The sequence below is a fragment of the Dipodomys merriami genome, unplaced genomic scaffold, assembly GCF_024711535.1.
Source record: "Dipodomys merriami isolate MVZ:Mamm:240054 unplaced genomic scaffold, mDipMer1.0.p SCAF_5, whole genome shotgun sequence".
Classification (NCBI taxonomy): Eukaryota; Metazoa; Chordata; class Mammalia; order Rodentia; family Heteromyidae; genus Dipodomys; species Dipodomys merriami.
In genome coordinates this window covers 18442118-18465178 of record NW_027206068.1, presented here as the reverse complement: position 1 = coordinate 18465178, position 23061 = coordinate 18442118, and the positions used below count along the sequence as shown (strand labels likewise).

Genomic DNA, 23061 nt, shown 5'->3' with positions numbered 1-23061 from the left:
ATTTAATTTTTTGAGTTCCAAGTATATTTTAGATATGAGACCCTCATCCATTGGCTCGTGAAGATCTTCTCTCAATCCATGGGCTTTCTATTGATCTTGCTAGCTATATCCTTTGCCATGCAGAAGCTCTGCAGTTTCATGCAATCCCATTCGTCCAACCTTTCTTTGATTTGTTGTGTTTCTGGGTCTTTATTGAGAAAATATCAGCCCGTGCCTAGGAGACCAGGGTTTCTCCTATTCCTTCCTGTAATGTTTTCAGAGTGTCTGCTTTGACTTGGAGGTCTTTTATCCATTTTGAGTTAATTCTGGTGCAGGGTGATATATAAGGATCTAGCTTTAGTTTTCTACAGGTGATTAACCAATTTTGCCAGCACCATTTATTGAAGAGGCTGTCTTTCTTCCATTCTATATTTTTAGCTTTCTTATCGAAGATTAGGTGGCTGTAGGTCTGTGGGTATATTTCTGGGTTTTCAATTCTATTCCATTGGTCCTCAGATTTGTTCTTGTGCCAGTACCAAGCTGTTTTGATTACTATGGCTTTGTAGTAGAGTTCAAAAGTTGGTATTGATATTCCTCCAGCACTGTTCTTTCTGTTGAGGATCTTTTTTTGCTATTTGGGGACTTTTATTGTTCCATATGAATTTTTGGATTGCTTCTTCTATTTCCTTGAAGACTGAGGTTGGAATATTAATAGGTATGGCATTGAATTTGTAGATAGCCTTGGGAAGTATTGCCATTTTCACAATGTTGATCCTTCCAATCCAGGAGCATGGGAGGTTTTGCCACTTTATAAGTTCTGTTTTGATTTCCTTTTTAAAGTTTTCATCATAGAGGTCCTTCGCTCCTTTGGTTAAGTTAATTCTTAGGTATTTTATTTTTTGTGGGGCTATTACGAATGGAGTTGCTTTCCTGATTTCAGCCACACTTTTCTCATTGTTGACATACAGAAAGCCATTGTTTTTTGAGGGTTAATTTTATACCCTGCTACTTTGCCAAAATTTCGAATCAGCTCGAGTAATTTGGGAGTGGAGTCCGTGGGATTCTTTAAATACAAGATCATATCATCTGCAAAGAGGGAGAGTTTTACTTCAGCTTTCCCTATTTGGATCCCCTTTATGTTTGCATCTTGTCTTATTGTAGCTAGGCATTCTAATACTAAATTGAAGAGAAGTGGAGAGAGTGGACATCCTTGTCTCATTCCTGAGTTTAGAGGAAATGGCTTTAGTTTTTCACCACTAAGTATAATGCTGGCAGTAGGTTTGTCATACACAGCCTTTATCGTATTGAGGGATGTTCCATGGATTCCTAGTTTTCCAGAACCTTCATCATAAAGGGTGTTGGATCTTGTCAAATGCTTTTTTTGCATCTATTGAGATAATCATGTGGTTCTTATTCTTCTCTTTTGATGTGATGAATTATATTAATTGATTTGCATATATTGAACCAGTTTTTCATCCCTGAAATGAATAGTTTGATCATAGTGTATGATTTTTTGGATGAGTTGTTGAAGTCGACTGGCCAAAATTTTGTTGAGAAGTTTTGCATCGATGTTCATCAAAGAATGGGTCTATATTTTTGTTTATTTGATGAGTCCTGGCCTGGTTTTGGGATGAGGGTTATGATGGCTTCATAGAAAGGGTTTGGCAGTGAACTTTCTCTTTCAATTTCATTGAAGAGTTAAAGGAGTATTGGTGTGAGTTCTGCTTTGAAGGCCTTGTAGAATTCAGCTGTAAATCCATCCAGTCCTGGGCTTTTCTTAGATGGGTGGTCTCATTGCTGTTTCTATTTCGATGCTTCATATGGGTCAGTTAAGTTGGTTTAACTCATCCTGGTTTAGTTTCGGCATGGCTTTATTTGCTAGGAAGTCATCCATTTCTTCCAGATTCTCAAACTTATTAGCATAAAAGTTTGAGAAGTATTCCCTTATAATGTTCTGAATCTTGGTTGTTTCTGTGGTGATGTTTCCATTCTCATGTCAGTTTATTTGGGTGTGTTCTTTTCTTTTTCTGATAAGATTTGCCAAGGGTCTGTCAATTTTATTAATTTTTTCTAAGAACCAACTCTGTTTTGTTGATTCTTTCTATGGTTTTTTGGATTCTAATTCATTTAATTCTGATTAAATTTTAATTATTTCTTTCTGTCTACTGGATTGAGGTTTAGCTTGCTGCTCTTTTTCAAGGAGGTTCAGATGTCTCATTAAATTGTTGGTTTCAGATCTCTCCAATTTGTTGATGTAGGAACTCAGAGCTATAAACTTGCCTCTGAGTACTGCCTTTGCTGTGTCCCAAAGGAGCTGGTAATTTGTTTTCATTTTTGTTGAATATCATGAACATTTGAATTTCCTTTCTAATCTCTTCCATGACCCACTGGTGATTCAACAGTGTGTTGTTCAGCCTCCATGTGTTACTGGGCTTTCTTTGGTGGCTATTGGTGTTGAATTTTAATTTTATTCCTTTGTGGTCTGAGAATGCATGGCATAACTTCAACATTTCTGAATTTGGAAAAGTTTGTTTTCTGACCTAAAATGTGGTCTACTTTGGAAAATGTTCTGTGTGCTGTTGAGAAAAACGTGTATTCTGCTGGGTGAAATATTCGGTAGATGTCTGTTAAATCTAGTTGATCTATATAGTTGTTTAGATCTCCGCTATCTCTGTTGAGTTTTTGCCTGGTTGATTTATCTACTGAGGAGAGTGGTATGTTAAAGTCCCCAACAATTAATGTCTTTGGATCTATGTGAGATTTGAGGGAAAGTAGTGTTTCTTGGATAAATTTGGGTGCTCCATTTTTTGGTGAACATTTAGAATTGTAATATCCTTCTGAAGGAGAAAGTTTACATTCCCACCAACAATGAAGTAGGGTTCCCTTCTGGCCACATCCCCTCCTGCATTTGTTGTTATCAGAGTTCTTGATTATACATTCTAACTGGGATGAGGTGGAATCTCAATGTTGTTTTGATTTGCATTTCTTTTATGGGTAGAGAAGATGAGCATTTCTTAATGTGTCTGTTGGCCATTCTTATTTCCTCTTCAGAGAAGTCTCTCTTTAAATTTCCTCTTCAGAGAAGTCTCTCTTTAAGTCTTTAGCCCAGTTATTAATTGGGCAGTTGTTTCTTTGAGGATTTGTTGTTGGGGAACTTAATTTTTGAGTTCTAAGTATATTTTAGATAGGGGCTGGGAAGGTGGCTCAGTGGTAGAGCGCTTGCCTTGCATGCATGAGGCCCTGGGTTCACTTCCTCAGCACCACATAAGCAAAAAAAGAAAAAAGCCAGAAGTGGCGCTGTGGCTCAATTGGTAGAGTGCTAGCCTTGAGCTGAAGAGCTGAGGGACAGCACCCATGCCCAGAGTTCAGGCCCCACGACCGGACCCAAAAAAAAAAAAAAAGTATGACTAGTGAAGATCTTCTCCCAATCTGGGGGCTTTCTACTGATCTTGCTACCTATGTCCTTTGCCATGCAGAAGCTCTGCAGTTTCATGAAATTCCATTTGTCCAACCTTTCTTTGATTTGTTGTGTTTCGGTGTCTCTATTAAGAAAATGTTGGCATCTGCCAAGGGAGCCCTAGAGTTTCTCCTTTTCTTTCCTGTAATGTTTTCAGAGTGTCTGCTTTGACTCCGAGGTCTTTGATCTATTTTGAGTTGATTCTGGTGCGGGGTGATATATAAGGATCTAGCTTTATTTTTCTACAGGTGTTTAACCAACTTTTCCAGCACCATTTACTGAAGAGGCTGTCTTTCTTCCATTCTGTATTTTTACTTTTTTATTGATGAGTAGGGGGCTATAGGTCTGTGCGTTCATTTCTGGGTCTTCAGTTCTGTTTCGTTCTGCCTTTAATCTTAATGTCACCAGTGTGGAGAGTCATGACTGCCAGCCTCACTGGGAAACAGGACTGAAGCAATATTCCAAAGAAGAAAATCTTTCTCTCAAAAGATGAGAATCCAAATTTGGAGCTTGGTGTTTAACATTATCTATGTGGGAGATGCAGATAGAAGGATCATAATCAAGACTTACCTTGGGTAAAGGAAAACCCGTGACCCTATCTAAAACTCACCTACATTAAAATGTACTGGACACCTGGCTCAAGTGGTTGAGTATCTTCAAACACAAAGCCCTGAATGGAAAACTCAGGACTGCCAAAGGCAAAATAAAACAGTATGTCCCTCGCCTTCTCATCCCTCATACTTGCCTCTTTTTTCTTTGTTTCTCTTTGCCCTTTCTCTTCTCCTCTTCTCTACACTTCTCTGTCTTCTCTCTTTTCACCCTTCTTTCTCTCTCTTCCTTTTCCTATTTGTTTTGGTCATTTTCAATCATCCTCTTTTCCTAATCCTCACACTCAGCACTCATTTTCCAGAGTCTGTGCCTGTAAAAACACAGGACACTTACAGTCCCCTACAAGTGGTAAGGTTCTGGTGGCTTTCAGGCTAGCTTGATTTCCACATTTACTGAGTTACCCATATCACAAGGTAAAATGTAAAAAGTTGAGCAGAGCCTAAACTATCTGTGAGTCTATCTTTCCTATCCAGATTTATGGAAAATTGCCAAGCTTCTTGGCAGGCATACCCTTATTGTGAAAACAGATTTTTCTTTCTTTGTTATAAATACAAATGAATTGATGAAATGAAAATTATTTTCTGTAGCAGCCTTAAACTTGCAGTTCAAAAAGAAATATTTGGATGCCTTTGCAATTTTTATGAAAAAGATTTCTTTTGAACTATTTCCCAATCTGTAATGTCTCTAATTAAGATAGTTATTGAACTTTTACTCTACTTTTTGCTTTGTGTGAAAAGGTGGAAATGAAAGTTTCATTAATCAGAACCCAGCAGTTGAATAAAGATCACAGAAAGAGCAGTTATTGTGGGCACTAAGACACTTTGGAATTATGTATGTAGGCCATTGAAATACTCAAGGCTCCAGGCAAATAATGATTACATCTTTACTGAACCATTTGATTGCCAGTTGGTACCAAGCAGAGCAAATACAATTAAAGTCCATTTAAAACTATAAGAACTTAGGATATTTGCTTTCCAACTTCCATTCTTTGGAGAGTCTCATTCTTATCCCTAGTCTCTGGTAGAGTGTGTGCTTTCTGGTAGGGACACAAATAACTTCACTGTCTGTCTGACTAAATGAATGCACAAGTGAAGGGTGCCAGAGTGTCTAAAATAGTTCCTTATTCTGTGAAAAGAACACTTTAAATGGTTTGATGTCCAATGTCTGGCCACACATGATGACACAGGCTTTCTGGAGCTGGTTTAGACGTTTCCTCCTACCATCAGAGAATGGTAGAGAATAATAAATATTCTGTGGTCAAGACTTCTGGATGCCACTGAACATAGCGAGTGTGTATAAAACTATTCCAGACCAGGAAGGAAAATGACTTCTGGACTAAAATCTTCTTTCTGAAACTTACTTCAAATAATGATGATGGTGCACAGAAGAAAAATCCCAAAATCTTCCAATGTTCCAGTTAGAATCTTAGAGAAACCAACATGTGTTGAAAGAATGTGAAACACATGAACTGATAGGTCAGAACTTGTATGTTATAATGTCTCTAATTGACCTAACAATCATACATAGGACAGCCCTTTGGGGTTTTTTGTTTGTTTTGTTTTGTTTTGTTTTGTTTTGCTGGTCATGGGGCTTGAACTCAGGGCCTGGGTACTGTTCCTAAGCTCCATTTCCAGTTTTCTGGTGGTTAATTGGAGATAAGAATCTTGCCCTGACTGGATTTGAACCTCAATCCTCCTGAGTAGCTAGGATTATAGGCATATGCCACCAGCTCCTGCCTTCCCTTTGTTGTGTTTTAAAATATATTTTGATTATCTTTAAGTAGTTACCTTTTGTTGTTTTAAGTATATGACACATCACAAAGGGATGGGAAATACATTTACTCTCTAGGCAATATTATACATTAAGATAAATAATGTTTGTTTTTAATTAAGTAGTCAATGTAGGACTTTCAAACAGGGATGATCCCAATCAGCCTCAGGGCCTCCTCTCCCTGACCTCCTTACCCCTCTCATTACCTCTATGTCCTACCCTATCATGGGAGCCCTTCCTTGTACGTTGATATGATTGGCCTATGGACAGTAGTCCTCTTTTTGTCCCTGGCTGTCATAGAAAACATTATGAATGCCACAAATGCCACAGTATCTGCACAAGAAAGTTTATGAACAAACATTTTAGAAAAGAAAACACACACACACAAAATAAACAAATGGCCAACAATATCCTTCACACTGGGAATGCAACAGTACCTGAGACAGAAACATGGAAGAAACTAGCCAAAATGTAGGCAACCCTAGATTCAACTTTGTATTAGGATTCAGAATATATTTTGGTGGTGATACAACAATTTGGACACGAATAATGGTTTCCTGGATTATGCAGCTAAAAATGCATGGAACTCAGACTTTCAAGATATGGCCTTCATGAGAAGAAAAAGTCATGAACACAGAGCCTCAAAGCAAAAAAAAAAAAAAAAAAAGGAAGTCAGGAGGAGGGGGACTCAAAGGCCAACATGGTAGTGACAGGAAACAGGAATGATGACTCTATAATGATTTCATTTACAATGCAAATTGTTCATGGGAAACTAAAAAGACACTCCAGTTAAGGCTCTTTGGAAATGTTCTAATACCAATCCTTTTCAAATTATCCTCGAATTAAGTTATTGTCTCTCCTAGTAAAAGCGCTGAATTCATTTTTATATTCAAACATATGGTTGCATGAACATATTAATCTCAACATTGTCAGAATGAGGAATTGTGCCAAGTTTTTACTACATATACTGAAAGGGACTGTTCAGGGAACTGTCCTTATTTGGTCTTATAAGTCACTGTAATTGAAATTTATGTGTAATATATAGTAATAAACATTACAAATATATGTATTTATTTATTGCTATATAGCAAACTACCTCAAAACTTACCAATTAAAAACAACAACATTTATAACTTTTGCTCCTAAATGTTTAGGAATCTAGCTATTGTTGGACTGGGTGCCTCTGGCCAGAGTATCCCGGGAGGCCTCAGTGTAGGCCAGGACTGTGGTTACCCCAAGACTCCCTGGGTGGGCAAGAGGATCACTTTAAGAATGGCCATAGTTCCTCTCTGACTGTTGGGAAGAAACATCAATATCTTCTTATGTTTCTGTAGTTCATACTATGGCAGCTAGTTTTCCTCAGAGTAGGCTAGAGAGCAAGAGAGTGGATGTTGGAGACAGAAAGTATACAAAACACTATTAATCTTTCTGTAATCTAATTTCAGACATGAGCCCCTATTCTTTATATTCTGTTAATTAGAAGAGAGTCCACAAATTCAGCCAAGATGCAAGGAGAGGGGATCACACAGGGCTGTGAAAATGAGGAGGCATGGTTTGGGAATATGACTTAGTCGTAGAGTGCTTGCCTAGCATGCCTGAAGCCCTAGATTGGATTCCTCAGTACCACATAAACAGAAAAGGCCAAAGTGGTGCTGTGGCTCAATTGGTAGAGTGCTAGCCTTGAACAAAAGAAGCTGAGGGACAGCGCCCAAGCCCTGAATTCAAGCCCCAGGACTGGGGAACACTTGGGGCTTCATAAAGATTGCTTCCAGTTTGAGTCCATTTTTTATGATTGTAACAAAAGTCATGAAGTGGGTGAAGAAAAAGGGTTAACTTAGCTCAGGAGAAAGTTGAAACAAGACAGCCAAACTTGATCAGTTTCTGCTGGGGCCTCCGGAGGATGGCGTCATGGCAGGAAACGGAACAATTCTAGGGTCAGGCTCTGTCTTTTATAACAACTCACTCTCCCCAGGGATCTATCTTAAGCTCTTCTGAAGGAAACTCCCTCAAGACCTAACAACTTCCAATTAGGCCTTACCTCTTAAAGATTCCTCCACCTCAACTCCACCCCACTATTAAACTGAAGACCTAATGTTAGCACAATGAGCACCTTCCCATAGCTTAGCACACTCCTTCCCCTTTCTACAGCTTAGCATGCTCCTTTCTTAGGCAACCCTAGGCCCATGTAGTAAAGGCAGTAAATAATCAGCAGGTAAATAATCAGCCTCCAACCCCCTCTACCTTGGGATGGCACTTCTCTGGGGCAGCTACCACCACATAAAGCAACAAGAGCCCCTTGGAGTAACCTTCAAGTCAGGGCAACTGCAAGGCTCCTTATCTATTATTTGGGCAGCAGCCATAAATCCTAGTCAGCCATGATGAAGCCCCTGGCCCTCACATCCACACCAGGGTTTCCACCTTCCAGCCCCTTCTAGCCCCTCCTAGCCCCTCTTAGACCTCGTAGGTTATATAGGTCACCTCAGACAATAGCCGGCTCTTCTTCTCACTCCTCTCTTGTGAGAAGGGGTCTTGCCAGTCCCTTTACTGGCCATAAACCTTTTCTTCATTCTTTGTACCTGGATGTCTGTGTGGTTTTCTGGCAAAGTCTAAAATACTCTTAACATCTAACCTCCAAACCATGAACTACACGTGAACCATAGCAACTCATCTGTGTGTGCACATACATGTGTCCACACAGATATAAAATAGACACAAACACAAGTGTGCACACCTGGCTATCAGTATACCCAGAGAATCCATATCTCAAATGCACCATTGTTGTATGATGTGCGTGACAAGATAAAACATTATTTGTTCAATTCTCTGTCACTGAATTTAGGAAAAACTGAAAATTCCCACCAAGGCCAAAATGAGGAAAGGATAATTTCAGTGCCTTTACATACTGGAATCTTATAATGGACGTGAATTTTAAAGTTTTTGTTCTTTAGGTTTCAATTCAGCATGTCAGTTTGTAAGCACAATGCATATTGACCAAAGTCACCCCTTTCATCATTCTCCACCATCTTTCCCAACTCTGTCCATTCCTTGAAGTTACCTAGTTCCATCTAGAAGTGAACTTTCATAATTTGTGTGGTCCTCTACCCTTTATGATCTCTAATTTCAGGCATGTGGCCATCTTCCCTTCTCTACTATTTAGAACACCTCTACACATATACACACATGCAGTCTTTGCCTTATATATTTATTCTTTACCTAGGACTCTGGGTGTATGTTATCCTGGGCCCCAGGGATAAGAAACTAGTGGCTATTTAGGAGGATGTTTAGAACTTAGACATGGAACTCAGGATTCTAGGGGGAAGAAAATGTGTGAATTCACACTGAATATGGTCAAAGTTTGCAACTGAAAACCATTTTCACTTGTGAAGCTGAGGATCTGCCTCAATTATTTTCTGGGTTGTTTTCTGCCAAGAGCCTTCCTGCTCATGTTTGTAATCCTAGCTACTCAGGAGCCTGATGCCCAGAGAACTGATTCAAAGACAGTCAAAGCAGAAAAGTCCACAGGACTCCTCCAATGAATCCAAAAACTGTGGGGCAGAAGATGTAGATCAAATGGTAGAGAGTCAGCCTTGAGCAAGAAAGCCTACTGAGAGTGAAAGATACTGAATTCAACCCCAGTACCAGAAAAACTAAAGTTGGGAGCTATTTTCTCTAAAAACTAATAACAATATAAATATTAATATACTTGTCATAAAGTATAATCAGGATGTCTTTTTACACATTATATTAAAATATAAATTAATTATGGCCTATATATTGCTCACTGTACTTTCATTTTGCACAGCGGAAAATGAGTGTTAATGATCATTTTATTTAATAAGTATTTTTAACTCAGGAAACTAATACCTACAGTGATAACTGGAATTATTCAAAACAAAATCTATAGGTTTAACACTCATTAATTACCACATGCATAATTTCCCCTCACACTCATAATTTCCATTGTAAAACTGTGCTGCTTTTAAAACAATGCCACAAGGGCTGGGAAAGTGGCTCAGTGGTAGACTGCTTGCCTTGCATGCATGAGGCCTTAGGTTCAATTCCTCAGCACCACATAAGCAGAAAAAGCCTGAAGTGGCACTCTCACTCTAGTGGGAGAGTGCTAGCCTTGAGCTGAAGAGCCAAGGAACAGCACCCAGGCCCAGAGTTCAGGCACCAAGATTTACAAAAAAAAAAAAATGCCATATGCCACATGAGCATCCCTATGACATTTTTTTTACTCCATAAACACTACATCTTCCCTAAGTAGGAGAGTTTAGTTAGATAGTGTCTTCTCTTTACTGAACTCTCAAGATCTCCACCTTACTACTGAAGAAACTGAGACCCAGGGACATGAAGAGAGTCACCAATGGCCAACAAGTAGTTAATATCAGATCTGAGAATAAAGCCCACATGCCCTGACTTGGAGCACAGGCTCTTTCTTCTTATCCAAATCCACATACATGATCCAATAGAGCTTTCAAACTGGGGTATGCACAGCCCTGCAGGCAATGGCAGCATGCCGGGGAGGTGAAGCCACAGGATAAACACAGGGTGTCTTACTTCAGTGTAAATATTGCTTAAAGATTTGAGGGGACTTGAGGAACCACTCTGTTTTTATATTGAAACAAGATTGATTATAAAGGAGAATGCACATTTTACAAAAATTTTTAAGATTACAGGCTGATTCCTCAGGCTATTATCCCAGCTAATGGAGGTAAAAGTTCTCTATTCATGTAGCTAGTGAAACCTTTTATTTATTTATTTATGTAGTGTGAAAATGTCTATAAACAATCTTTTATCCAAAAAAGGCCTTCATTAACTTCCATCATTGACATTCCATAGCCAAATTTGTGTTGTTCATGATTACTAAATTATAACTTTTTCTTAAAGATGGAATGCATTTAGATCTCATAATAAACTGAGGATTCGTTCAAGTAGTAAAGTGATGGCTAGAGGTCAACACTCCAGAAAAAGGGCAGAAAGGTTATCACAAAAGAGTTACTGAGGTTCTTTCCTAGGAAAAAGTTCTATTGTGTTTTAATAAAATTTATTTTTTTAATCCTAAGATTCAACCAAACTTAAGAACATAATGATTTTACAATAAAGACTTGATTATTTAACCTGTGATTTGAGACAAGTCTAGCTGCTTAAGTTATTGACTTCTGAGATCACATTTTTAAAATATCACATTTGTTTAATGTACAAAATTGAACAAGTTGGTCCCATATCTTAGCTATGATAAACACTGCTACCATGAACATGATTGTGCTAGTAGCTTTAGTGGGGCTTTGTTTGGAGTCTATTGGATAAATGTCCAGGAGTAGAATTGCTGAGTCATAAAGAAGCTCTATATTTAGTCTTTTGAGGAACCTCCATACTGCTTTCCAAATGGTTGAACAACAGTGTGGTAGCATTCCCTTTTGGCCATATCCCCACCAGCATCTGTTATTGTTAGTTTTCTTGATAATGGCCATTCTAACTGGGGTGATGTGAAATCTCAATGTTGTTTTGATTTGCATTTCTTTTATGGCCAGAGATGTCAAATATTTCTTCATGTACCTATTGGCCATTTTTACTTCTTCTTCTGAGAAGTCTCTCTTTAAGTCTCTGCCCATTTATTAATTGGGTAGTTGTTTCTTTGAGAGTTTAGTGTTTTTTTTAGATCTAGTATATTATAGATATGAGACTTTTGTCTGATGCCCCTCAGCAGATGATTGGATCAAGAAAATGTGGTATATATTCACAATGGAATTCTATGCTTTCATCAGAAAGAATGATGTCTCATTCATAAGGAAATGGAAAGATTTGGAAAAAAAATATTAATTGAAGTGAGATACAAAGAAATATAGGTTGAATGGTTTCCCTCATTTGTTGCAACTAGAAAGTATCTATAAATCTAGTTAAGGGGCTGGGAAGGTGGCTCAGTGGTAGAATGCTTGCCTTGCATGCATGAGGCCCTAGGTTCGATTCCTCAGCACCACATAAACAGAAAATGCCGGAAGTGGTGTTGTGGCTCAAGTGGTAGAGGGCTAGCCTTGAACTGAAGAACTGAAGGACAGTGCCCAGACCCAGAGTTCAGGCCCCACAACTGACCAAAAAAAAAAAAAATTAAATTCAATCAATCAATCAATCAATCAATCTAGTTAAACACACTGGATGGTAAAAGACAAAAAAAATACACTTGGACATGAAAAATTATATAGGACCCTAAACATTCATACAGTGAGACCAAAGGAAGATATTCTTAGGAAGGGATCACAAAGGTTCAATAGCTATGGATGTATGAGTATATAAAATGATGTTTATCAAAAAGAACAAGGTTTTATGTTATTTTGCTTCTTTGTTTTTTTCTCCTTTGTCACTGTTTTTTTATTTCTTTATCTTTTATATTGTAAGTAAGTTTATCTGTTTTGGGGAGGGTAAGGTTGAGCACAGAAATGGTGGGACAAATGGTGAACAAATGCAACAGTGATACTCACTAGATACTATGTTGAAAATGAACTATACAACTTGTGGGGGAGTGGAAGGCGGGAGGGGGGAAAACAAGGAGAAAAGAAGGTAAGAGTTGACACTGTTCAAAAAGAAATGTGCTCATTATCTGACATATATGACTGTAACTCCTCTGTAGATCACCTTTACAATAACAATAAATAAAATCAAATGTTATAAAAGAAATGTACTCATTACCTAACTTATGTAACTTTAACAGCTCTGTGCATCACCTTTACAATAACAGGGTTGTTTTTTAAAAAAAAAATCAAACAGTATCAAAGATGGAGTTCTTCTTCTCTGGAGGTAGAGGAGGGGTTACTTTGCCAATGCTGCTCTATGAGAAGGAGTAGGACTGTTGTGGAGTACTCACACCATTCCCTTGGTTTTCAGTGGAGGAGGAAGAGGAGGAGGAGAAAGAAACTGGCATCTCTCCTTGAAATGAAGGCACTTCCTAAGCAAATCCTATGTTATGGAAGTAAGCAGTAGATCTGTCTCTAGAAAAGTCTGGTGGATGTAAGCATGCATCTACAAGTTTTTGACATGTTTTGTGACTAAGGAAATGACCCCCTAAAGAATCTGTTAACACTTTTTTACATTAACTTTTTTAAAAATCATTGCAGAATAGAAAATGATTTCTTGATAGTTGACAACTTACTAGATTGTATCTGGTTTAATTCTCAATAAAAATCATACCTGCTTATAATAAGAAAAAATCAAACAAGTTGCATGCATTTTCATTTTTCCATGTAGTATATTCATGAATAGTATCTGAAATGTTCTGTCACATTAATGGCAAAATGAAAGATAATACATTGCTGGCAGCTGAGCACCGGTAGCTCGTGCTTTTGTAATCCTAGTTGCTCAGGAGACTGAGTTGTAAGGATCACAATTTGAAGAGAGCCCTTGCAAGAGTCTATGAGACTCTTACATCTAATTAACCCCCCCCCCACACACACACACATACAGTGGAGCTGTAGCTCAAGTGGTGGAGAGCCAAACTTGAGTAAAAAAATAAAGGGACAGTGCCCAGGCATTGAGTTCAAGCCCCAGTACCAGCACAGACAAAATAAATCCTAGCTACTTGCAAGGCTGTGAATTGGAGGATCAAAGTTTGAAAACATGCTAGTCATGACGTCCTTTCTCTGCCCCTTACAGGGTAGAATGTCATGAATCTTCCACCCCAAGTTGCCAGGAAAACTGAAATTGAGAAGAATTTTGATGTGAGGCCAGCCCAGGCAGGAAAATCTAAGACTTCTCATCTCCATTGAAGGAAGTTGTACACCTGGGGCACATTTGTGATCCCAAGAAGGACAGAAAGCCTCAAAGTAGACAGATTGCCAGGTAAGGGCAGTCAAGGAGGAAATGGAACCAAACTCTAAAAACAACCAATGTATCTCAGTGTTATCACACCTGCATAGCAAGTCTGAGTGAGTTCAAACTCAGAGGAAAGTCAGAGAGGAAAGGGAGAATAAAATAGTTCTAAACCCTTATTCCTTCCATGATACTTGGAGAACTATTTTTTTAATCCCCATCCCAAACCCAAATTCTTTTTATAAGTACTGAAACACAGATTTGTCCATCATGGGGCTTGAACTCTGGGTCTGGGATGCTGTCCCTCAGCTCTTCAGCTCAAAGCTCCCACTCTACCACTTGAGCCACAGTGCCACTTCTGGTTTTCTGAATGGTTTATTGGAGATAAGAGTCTCACAGACTTTCCTGCCTGGGCTGGCTTTGAACTGCCTCGATCCTCAGATCTCAACCTCCTGAGTAGCTAGGATTACAGGCGTGAGCCATCAGTGCCTGGCTTTCCACTGAGATTTAATTTTGAGTTGCATCCCAACACCAGTTTTTACAATGCAAATAGCCAGACTCATTTCAAAGAACCACACTAGATTCCTAAATTTCAAGTTTACAAGTAGAGCCTAGAAACAAACTGATTCAATTCCATCAATAGTAACTGTATCGTGTGTTAGACACAGCATAAGATAAAGTTGTCACAAACAGATCCTGCTGCCAAAGCTACCTAAGTGAAGAGGAATCATTCCCACACAAATGAAATTACAAAATAGTCAACGACTAAGGCCCCATTACAGCTAAGAAAGACATTAATTTTTTTTTAAATTCAAATTTAGAAGATACTGGGTTAATGATGGCTTACAGGTCTGTTTTCTGTCAGAGGGAGGACTTCTACACTAATAAAGTGATTAAAATCTTGGGGAGCTTTAGTAGCCCCTCCTCCATCCCTGATCGGAGGCATTGGTACAAGGTGTAAGAGGGTGCCAAAAACTCAGCATTTAAAGGAAGTATCTTTACACTATATCAATAAATCGTTTAATGCTATTTTGTTCTAAATAAAAATTCATGCAAAAAATTATATTAAGTGAAGTAAGCCAGGCCCAAAGAGACATAGGTCCCAAGGTTTTCCTTATTTGCAATTACTAATATATGTCTGAGACAAGCAGAAACAGTCAGATAAGTTGATGTTAGGCAAAACGAACCCCAAGATAAGGGCTCAAATGGTTTTTCTTTCTTGAGATTGTTTTTAACATATTTATAAGATGGTATGTAGAAAAATGAACTTTACAACTTTGGCGGGGAGGGGGGTGGGGGGGGAGGGAGGGCTGGGGTGGAGGGGGGGAAGGGAAGGGGAAACAAAAGAGGAAGCAACAATGTTTGATAAGAAATGAAGAAATATAGTCATTACCTTGCTCATGTAATTGTAACCCCTCTGTACGGTATTTTCACAATAAAAACAATTCATGCAAATAAAAATCCATAATGAACAAAATACCAAATTTTAAATAAAGACGGGGGCCATGGTACTGATTTTTCCTCTTTGTGTTAGTTTCTTCTGTGAACCTGATCCACTCTATCCTATATCAGTAGGGTATGGTCGCCAGCCTAAACTAATTTCCAGAAACCTAAATCGTCTGATGTTCTCTCGATTCAAAGACTTGATTACCAATTGGGTGCTGTCCAGGCCTTCTGGCTTACTCTGGGCTCTGGCAGAGTTTACCCTCCCTAGCATCCAGGGGCCCTACCAGGGCCGTATGCTGCCGCACTGCACAAGCACACGTCACAGAAGTCGGGGTCTGGCTTCAAATCTTCCCTCATTTGGAATGGCTTTTAGTCGACGAGAATGTGATAACCGAACAATGAGCCTGGGCCAAGCCCAGTGGATTATCTTTGCGATATGGCGCTGTCTTGGACACCTGTGAACCACTGGTCGTTGGCTTTCCCATTCCGTAGAATACCAAGGAACTTGGAAATGGCCCTGCTGCGTAGTCTGAAGGTGAGAGGGGTGTCCCTGGAACCTGGTGGGGTGGGGTAAGGTAAAACCTATCCCATCCAAACTCCTTAGCATGTTCTTTGGCTGTAAGCTTGCCATGCGTACTGCAGATAGGGACGGGAATTAATTATCAGGGAGGATGGGGCTTGAACTCAGGGCTTGGGCATTGTCTCTAAGCTCTTTTCTGCTCAAGTCTGGCACATTACCATGTGAGCTGCAGCTCTACTTCCAGCTTTTTGGTGGTTAAATGGAGATGAGTCTCTGGACTTTTCAGTCCAGGCTCGTTTCATACTGAGATCCTTAGCCCTCAGCTTCCAGAATAGTTAGGATTGTACTCCACTGGCATTTCTTCCATAGATTTCGATGCAAACTTTATTCTGATACAATTTAACAATATTTTTCCATTTTGAAACTACCACAGAAGTTTACCTGAAAATAATGCTCAAATTTTAAGGCATTGGGCAGTAAATAAAGCTTCTATTCTCTCCCCATTCTAGCACTGTTCAACATCTTGCTTCTGTGCTAGATTTTTATTTTGTTATATTAACCTTACATCTGACATTTCCCCTCATCAGACTACTGAAAATTTGTGAATGCCATCCTCTCCCATCAAGTGTAATATTATGGACTGAAATTCTATCCTCTTGAAAACTCCCATACTGTTTCTCCTCTATCTTTACAACTATTCCTCTATCTCATGACTCATTCTATTAGCCTCCTGCTGGCCATTCAATCAAACACGTTTCTATTATCTTTTTTTTTTTTTTGGCTGTGGGGCCTGGACTCTGGGCCTGGGCGCTGTCCCTCAGCTCTTCAGCTCAAAGCTAGCACCCTACCACTTGAGCCACAGCGCCACTTCCAGCTTTTTCTGCTTATGTGGTGCTGAGGAATCGAACCCAGGGCCTCGTGCATGCAAGGCAAGCACTCTACCACAGAGCCACTTTCCCAGCCCATTTCTATTATCTTACACAAGTCCCACTCTCTCCTGTGGGTTAACATGACTCGCAGGATCTGCATACCTATCCTACCATCTCCGATGAGCTCCACATGCTTTCAACACTTTTCTAGTGGATACCTTGATGTCTAGGTTGCAGCAGTACCAACATCGTAGCATTTCTCATCTCACTTCATCTTCCTTCCCGGCCTTTTCAACTTCAAGTCATCCTATCACTATCATCACCACCTGTGGCTTCCCCAGCCTTTCTTCTCTGCCTCCAGTTACTTGACATATCTGTTCACTGATCATATTATCTGTCCCACCTTCCATCACACTGGGGCCAGATCATTCACTCTTGCCTCAGTGTTCTAGAGCTGTCCTGTCTCTGCCCTTTCTCCACCCCAGACCACTGGAATACCTTGCTGCTAGAAGACCTTTCCTGAAGCCTAGTTTGTCACATCTTTTCTCCAGTTCAAAGGCCCAATGTTGAGTCCTATGTTCAATTACTCAGTAGTTAATTATGGCCATACTTTTAAGGTACCAATAAAGCAAGGGCACTAAAGGTGAAGGAGGAAGAAAAATGCTCCTGAAGTTACTTCATATTGGACATTGTTTAAAAGCATTGATGTTGCTGAGACCCAGTGCATCTCTGACCTCTCTCCCTCCCTCCTTCCCCTCCCTCCTTCCCTCCCTCCTTCCCTCCCTCCCTCTCTCTCTCTCTCTCTCTCTCTCTCTCTCTCTCTCTCTCTCTCTCTCTCTCTCTCTCTCTCTCTCTCTCTCTCTCTCTCTCTCTCTCACACACACACACACACACACACCAGAAGGTGGAGCTGTGGCTCAAGTGGGAGAATGCTAGCTTTGAGCACAAAAGCTCAGACTTTGCCCTAGGTCCTGTGTTCAAGCCTCAAAACCAGCTCAAAAAAAATGATGCTGCCAGGGGCTGGTGGTTCATTCTTGTGAATCTTAGATACTCATGAGACTGAGAACTAGAGGATTATGGTTCAAAGCCAACCTGGAAGAAAAGTTTCTTGAAATGCCAGCTTCAGTTAACCAGAAAAATGCTGGACTTGAAGCACGGCTCAATTGGTAGCACTCTAGCCAGAAGCAAACAAGTGGAGCAAGAGCATGCGACCTGAGCTTGAGCAGAAGAGAAAGGAATACAGAACAGGAAAGGGAGAAGAGAGAGAAGCATTGATGTAATTATCATGGGGAAAGATTAGGAATTTGTTGAACTTCCTTATGTGTATTTTACCAAACAGTTAATTAGCATATATAATTCATACATATGATATGAATCATATTAAATTGTTCATGACAGCTTATATAAAATATGTGATTTTTTCATCAAGCTTTCTAAACCTGTGAACATTTTATTTGGGTGCCGAGTAAGTGCATACTTGGAAACCTAAATTCCAAAATTTGTCCTCATAATAGATCTTCACCCACCTTTCTTAATTTACTTCCATAATTGCCATTTTCATGCTTTCCTAGCAGCTAAGAGCTATAAGGCCCTATGGATCTCACTCTGCCTTTGTGTACTCACTCCCTTCTTACATCAATATCCTCTTTTCTTTTCTTCCTGCTCTTTAAGGCCCTGTCTATTGGTTCTACCCAAAGTACCCAGGTAATCAGGAATGTCTTATTCCTCTGTGTTTGCCAGCTCATGCGTCCTTTTTTTCTTAAAACCCATACTGTTTGCAACCTTCTCATACAGTGTTGTGTTGCTTCCTCCTCCACCTAAAAGAAAAATGTTCATAGAGAGTAGATACTTCACATGACTCATTGCTACATCCATTAGCTAGTCACAACCCAAACTAGTTACACAGCTCAGAGGTTTACCATGTAAGAAATGGTGGAGTAATTTGTTTAAACCTACTTTTTTAATATTCACCTTCAAGAATGCTTCTTGTGTGTAGAAAATGATACGTCAAAGAGCAAACATAGGTTTACCATACAATCCAATCCAACTTCTGAATATTTACCCAAATGAAGTGAAAGGCGGGACTCACAAATCTGTGAACTCCTATATTTGTAGGAACATTCACAATAGCCAAAAGGTGGATCAGCCAAGTGTCCAAGGACAAGCTATTTAACCTAAGAAAATGAAAGAATTTGTAATACATACTAGAGCATAAATAAACTTTGAGGAGATTATGCTGAATGAAATAGGCCCATCACAACATGGACAAATACTGTAGAATTCTGCTTTATGAGGTATCTAAAGTAGTCAAACTCATAGAAACAAAGTAGAATGGTAGTTGCTAGGGATGGAAGGAGGAGTGAATACGGAGTTATTATTGAATGGGTGCTGAGCTTCTGTTCTAGGTGAAAAGTTCCAGAAGTGTAAGGTGGTGGCTACACAGCCGTGTGAATGTGGTTTGTGTGGAGATACATAATTCCACAAATTATAAACTTAAAAATGGAAAAATTGGCAAATTTTATAGTATGTATAATTTGCCACAATTTAAAAGAATACATAGTCATGGAGAGGATGCTGCATTGTGCTTCTTTAGATAAAGAAAGAAAGGTCCCATTGCTGAAACTCAGTGTGGCTGGGAACTGTCAACAACCCGAACAACAACCTGAAACTTCAGGGCATATTTTTTTGTTTCTTGGTACTTCGATATTAGTACTTCTTACCACATTTGTTCAAAACTATTGGTTGGAAATAAATATGCTACAATTTACAAAAGTATCAGTAAATGCCAGAGGTTTGTAAACCATTCAGATTTTTTTTCCTTTTTGCTTTCATCTCTTAGTTTTCTAAATTTGTTTCAAATCCTTAAATATTTGTTCTGTGGCTAAAATTTTCAAAATATGTCCTACTTACTGATTATCAAATATTCACTATCAATAAATAGCACTTGATAACCTTATCAAATTATTTGATAAAATAATTTATTATTTGAATGTTATTATCCATAGATATCATTAATAGATATTATTAATTTGATAATAAATTCCAGATACTTATTATCAAATGTTTTTATTATAGATTATTTAAACATTTAGACTTATTTATTTATTTATTTATTTTTGGTCAGCCATGGGGCTTGAACTCTGGGCCTGGGCGCTGTCCCTCAGCTCTTCAGCTTAAGGCAAGTGCTCTATCACTTGAGCTATAGCACCACTTCCAGTTTTTCTGGTGGTTATTGGAGATAGGAGTCTCACGGTCTCTCCTGCCCGGACTGGCTTTGAACCGCGATCCTCAGATCTCAGCCTCCTGAGTAGCTAGGATTACAGGCGTGAGCCACCAGTGCCAGGCAACATTTAGACATTTGCTGCCTTAGCTGAGCATAGTTGCATGGCACATGATTGTAAGTCCCAGTTGACTGAAAAGCTGAGCCAAGAGGATGGAGGATCACTTGAGCCCAGTCTGTGTAGAAAATGTGTGTGTGTGTGTGTGTGTGTGTGTGTGTGTGTGTGTGTGTGTGTGTGTGTGTGTGTGTGTGAAAGTTCTGGGGCTGGGAAGGTGGCTTAGTGGTATAGTGCTTGCCTTGCATGCATGAGGCCCTGGGTTCGATTCCTCAGCTGGAAGTGGCGCTGTGGCTCAAGTGGTAGAGCAATGGCCTTGAGCTGAAGAGCTGAGGGACAGTGATTAGGCCAAGAGTTCAGGCTCCACTGCAGACAAAAAAAAAAAAAAAAAAGAAAGACAAAAAAGAAAGAAAGTAGAAGTTCCTTATGATCTCCAGTGATCACTTTTGCTAACAATTAGGAGTTTCTGTATCTTGACATGTATACAAAGTCTGACAAATATACAGTTACACAAATTGTACTGACAATTACTTTTTTTATTTACAATATATTTTGGTTATCTTTAGATGTCTAGATATCCTTGTGTCTTGAGGTTCTCTAAAGAAACAAGTCCTAAGATACATTCATAAATACAAAGAAATTTATCATGAGAGACTGGCTCACTTGATTATGAAGGCTGAGAAGGCCTATCTGTCCATAAGCTGGAAACCCAAGAAAACCAGGGGTATAGTTCCAATCTCAGCCCAAAGTCCTGAAGATGACAAGTGCTGATATCTGAGAACAGTAAAGGATGGATCTCACAACTCCAGAAGAGAAATGAATTTGTCCTCCTGTCTTTCTAGGGGGTAGGAGGTCTTCAACATTTTGGGTGATACTCATCCATGTTTGTGACTTTTGATTACCCAGTCCACCAACTCTAATACCAATCTATTCTGGAAACATACTCACTGAAATGCTCAGAAATAGCATTTTACTAATTATCTGGGCATCTTTTAGCAAAATCAACAAAATTAATCATCCCACCATCTCTCCATATTTTTCCAGTACATAGTATTTTATTATGAAATCACATCTTTTTATTTAATTTTTACTGGTACCAGAGCTTAATGCTCTACCACTTGAGTCATGCTTCCAATTCAGCATTTTGTTAGTTAACTGGAGACAGAGTCTCATGAACTTTTCTCCCTAGGCTGACTTCAAACCACATTTCTCTAGGTCTGAATCTCCTGAATAGCTGGGGTCATAAACTAGCACTGGTACCCTGCATGAAATCACATCTTACTCTATCGTCTAATTATTGGACAATATATGTTTAAATAAGCAATGATATTCACATTTTTGTGCACTTTTGAATAAAGGATGAATTACTGAATGAAGCTAAAGGTATGATTATAATTTTAGCACCAATGAACATTTTTAATTATACTCTGTTCGGCATTAACCACATTGTGAAGTGTGACTAAGCATACCATGTTCTAAGAGTTTAGCGTTTAAGATATCCAGATCAACAAACAAGGTTATAATAAAGCCACCAGCACAACCATTTTCATTGCACTATTCACCACAGCCAAGTAATGAATCAGCCCAGATTCCATGGATAAATAGATCCCTCAATATCCTCTCAATGGATAAATAGATCAAACATGGTATATATACACAAGGAAATTTTATCCATCAGAAATAATAATTTACCATTTGTAAAGACATGGGAAAACTTGGAAAATGATATTAAGTGAAGTCAGACCTAGACAAACAAAAGTTTCATGATTTCCCTCATTTATGGTGGTTAGAATGTGCCTATAAATCTATAAGTAAATTGGGTGGTATGCAAGTGGTTACAAATGGATTAACTTAAGTATGGTAGATTCTGTGGAAAGCTCAAATAGTCCAATAGCGTTGTAAGACAAAGTATAAGTCCAACAAAATAAGCACCAGGAAATGGATACTTGCAAGAGGTGGGTGAGACTAAGAGGGGTTGATGAATAAAAGGGGAGAGAAGGGAGATTGCAGTTAAGAACTCAAGGTATATTATCACAAAATTAAGAAAAGTAAGGGAAAGGATGGGTCAAAGGCGGCTGAGAATGGCAAAGAGGGTGACAGTGGTCAAGATGCAGAGTGTTCATGCATTGCTAAATGGCACATTTTTAACAACTCCTTAAAGATAATAAAATAAAAATTAAAAAAAACTCATAGATCAGAAAAACCACACCTGATCCAACAAATTTTTGCAAGAGTCAGCTTGGATTACAGGATAACATAATACCCAGAAGGGCTACCCAAAGCCTTCATACTCTCAGCCCCTGGCTTCAGCTTCAGTGTGCTTAACAAGGAACCAAAGGAAGTCTGGTATTATAACTTTGCAGCTGCCCTCAATCCCTGGGATATTTAAGTTCATTTTTTAAAATATTTGTTCATCCTATTCAATTTAACTCCTCTTAAAGTTCTCAACTAAATAGCAAAACACATTCTTAGAGCTTTATAAATCACATTTTGACATTACAACCTTACCACCCACGACAAATCCTACCTGAAATTTGGAGATTGTGATTCTTATAATTACAATGTTAGGTTCAAAATCACTGCTATTATGCCTTTCACTTTTGTTGTGTCTTGTGAGCTCTGTTCCTTCATGGCAAATTATAGACAGACTCTAATTTTTTCATATCATTTTAAATCAGATGACCTACAAATGGTATTTTGCAATTTAAGAAAAAAACTTAAGCAGAAAAAGCAAAGCACTTGAATAGCTGTATTTGTATTTTTCCAATAAAATTTATGGGAATAAAATCCCCTAAATTTCCAAAATTTCCCCTAGTATGTTAGTGATCTGTGAAAATTGACAATACTACTGCTTGTCAAGCAATGGCTATTCAGTTATTCAGGAAAATGACATTTATTCGTTCATTTATTCTTTTGGCACTTCTTGAGATTTTACTGGTGCCAAACATATGTGGTTGGTAAGTAAAAGAACCTTTGCTAATGATATACAGGACATCTCACTCCCTTTACCTCCAATCCAACATTAGGTGTCTTTTACCAAAGCTATCAAATACTGATTCTTTGAAGTAACATTTCAGAATAGTTATTGAAGTCTAACAGCTATAACCCTAGCTACTCAGGAGGCTCCGATCTGAGAATTGTGGTTTAATGTCAACCTGGGCAGACAAGCCCAAGACATTCTATCTCCAATTAACCAACAAAAAGGCTCCAGCAAAAAGCCACAAGTGGAGGCATAGCTCAAGTGGTAGAATGCTAACTGTGAAAAAAGCCAGT

General features: G+C 38.9%; 1 protein-coding gene across 3 annotated transcripts in view; it reads left to right on the top strand.

Moving 5' to 3' along the window:
- The first annotated feature begins 15454 nt into the window (after positions 1–15454).
- Positions 15455–23061, top strand: part of Lrrc72 (leucine rich repeat containing 72) — a 55319-nt gene continuing 47712 nt past the window's right edge. For all 3 annotated transcript variants that reach the window (XM_069996152.1, XM_069996151.1, XM_069996153.1), the window contains exon 1: positions 15455–15599. In XM_069996152.1, the coding sequence (XP_069852253.1) occupies positions 15501–15599 (99 nt within the window). In that variant the 5' untranslated portion in view covers positions 15455–15500. The remainder of the gene's footprint in view (positions 15600–23061) is intronic.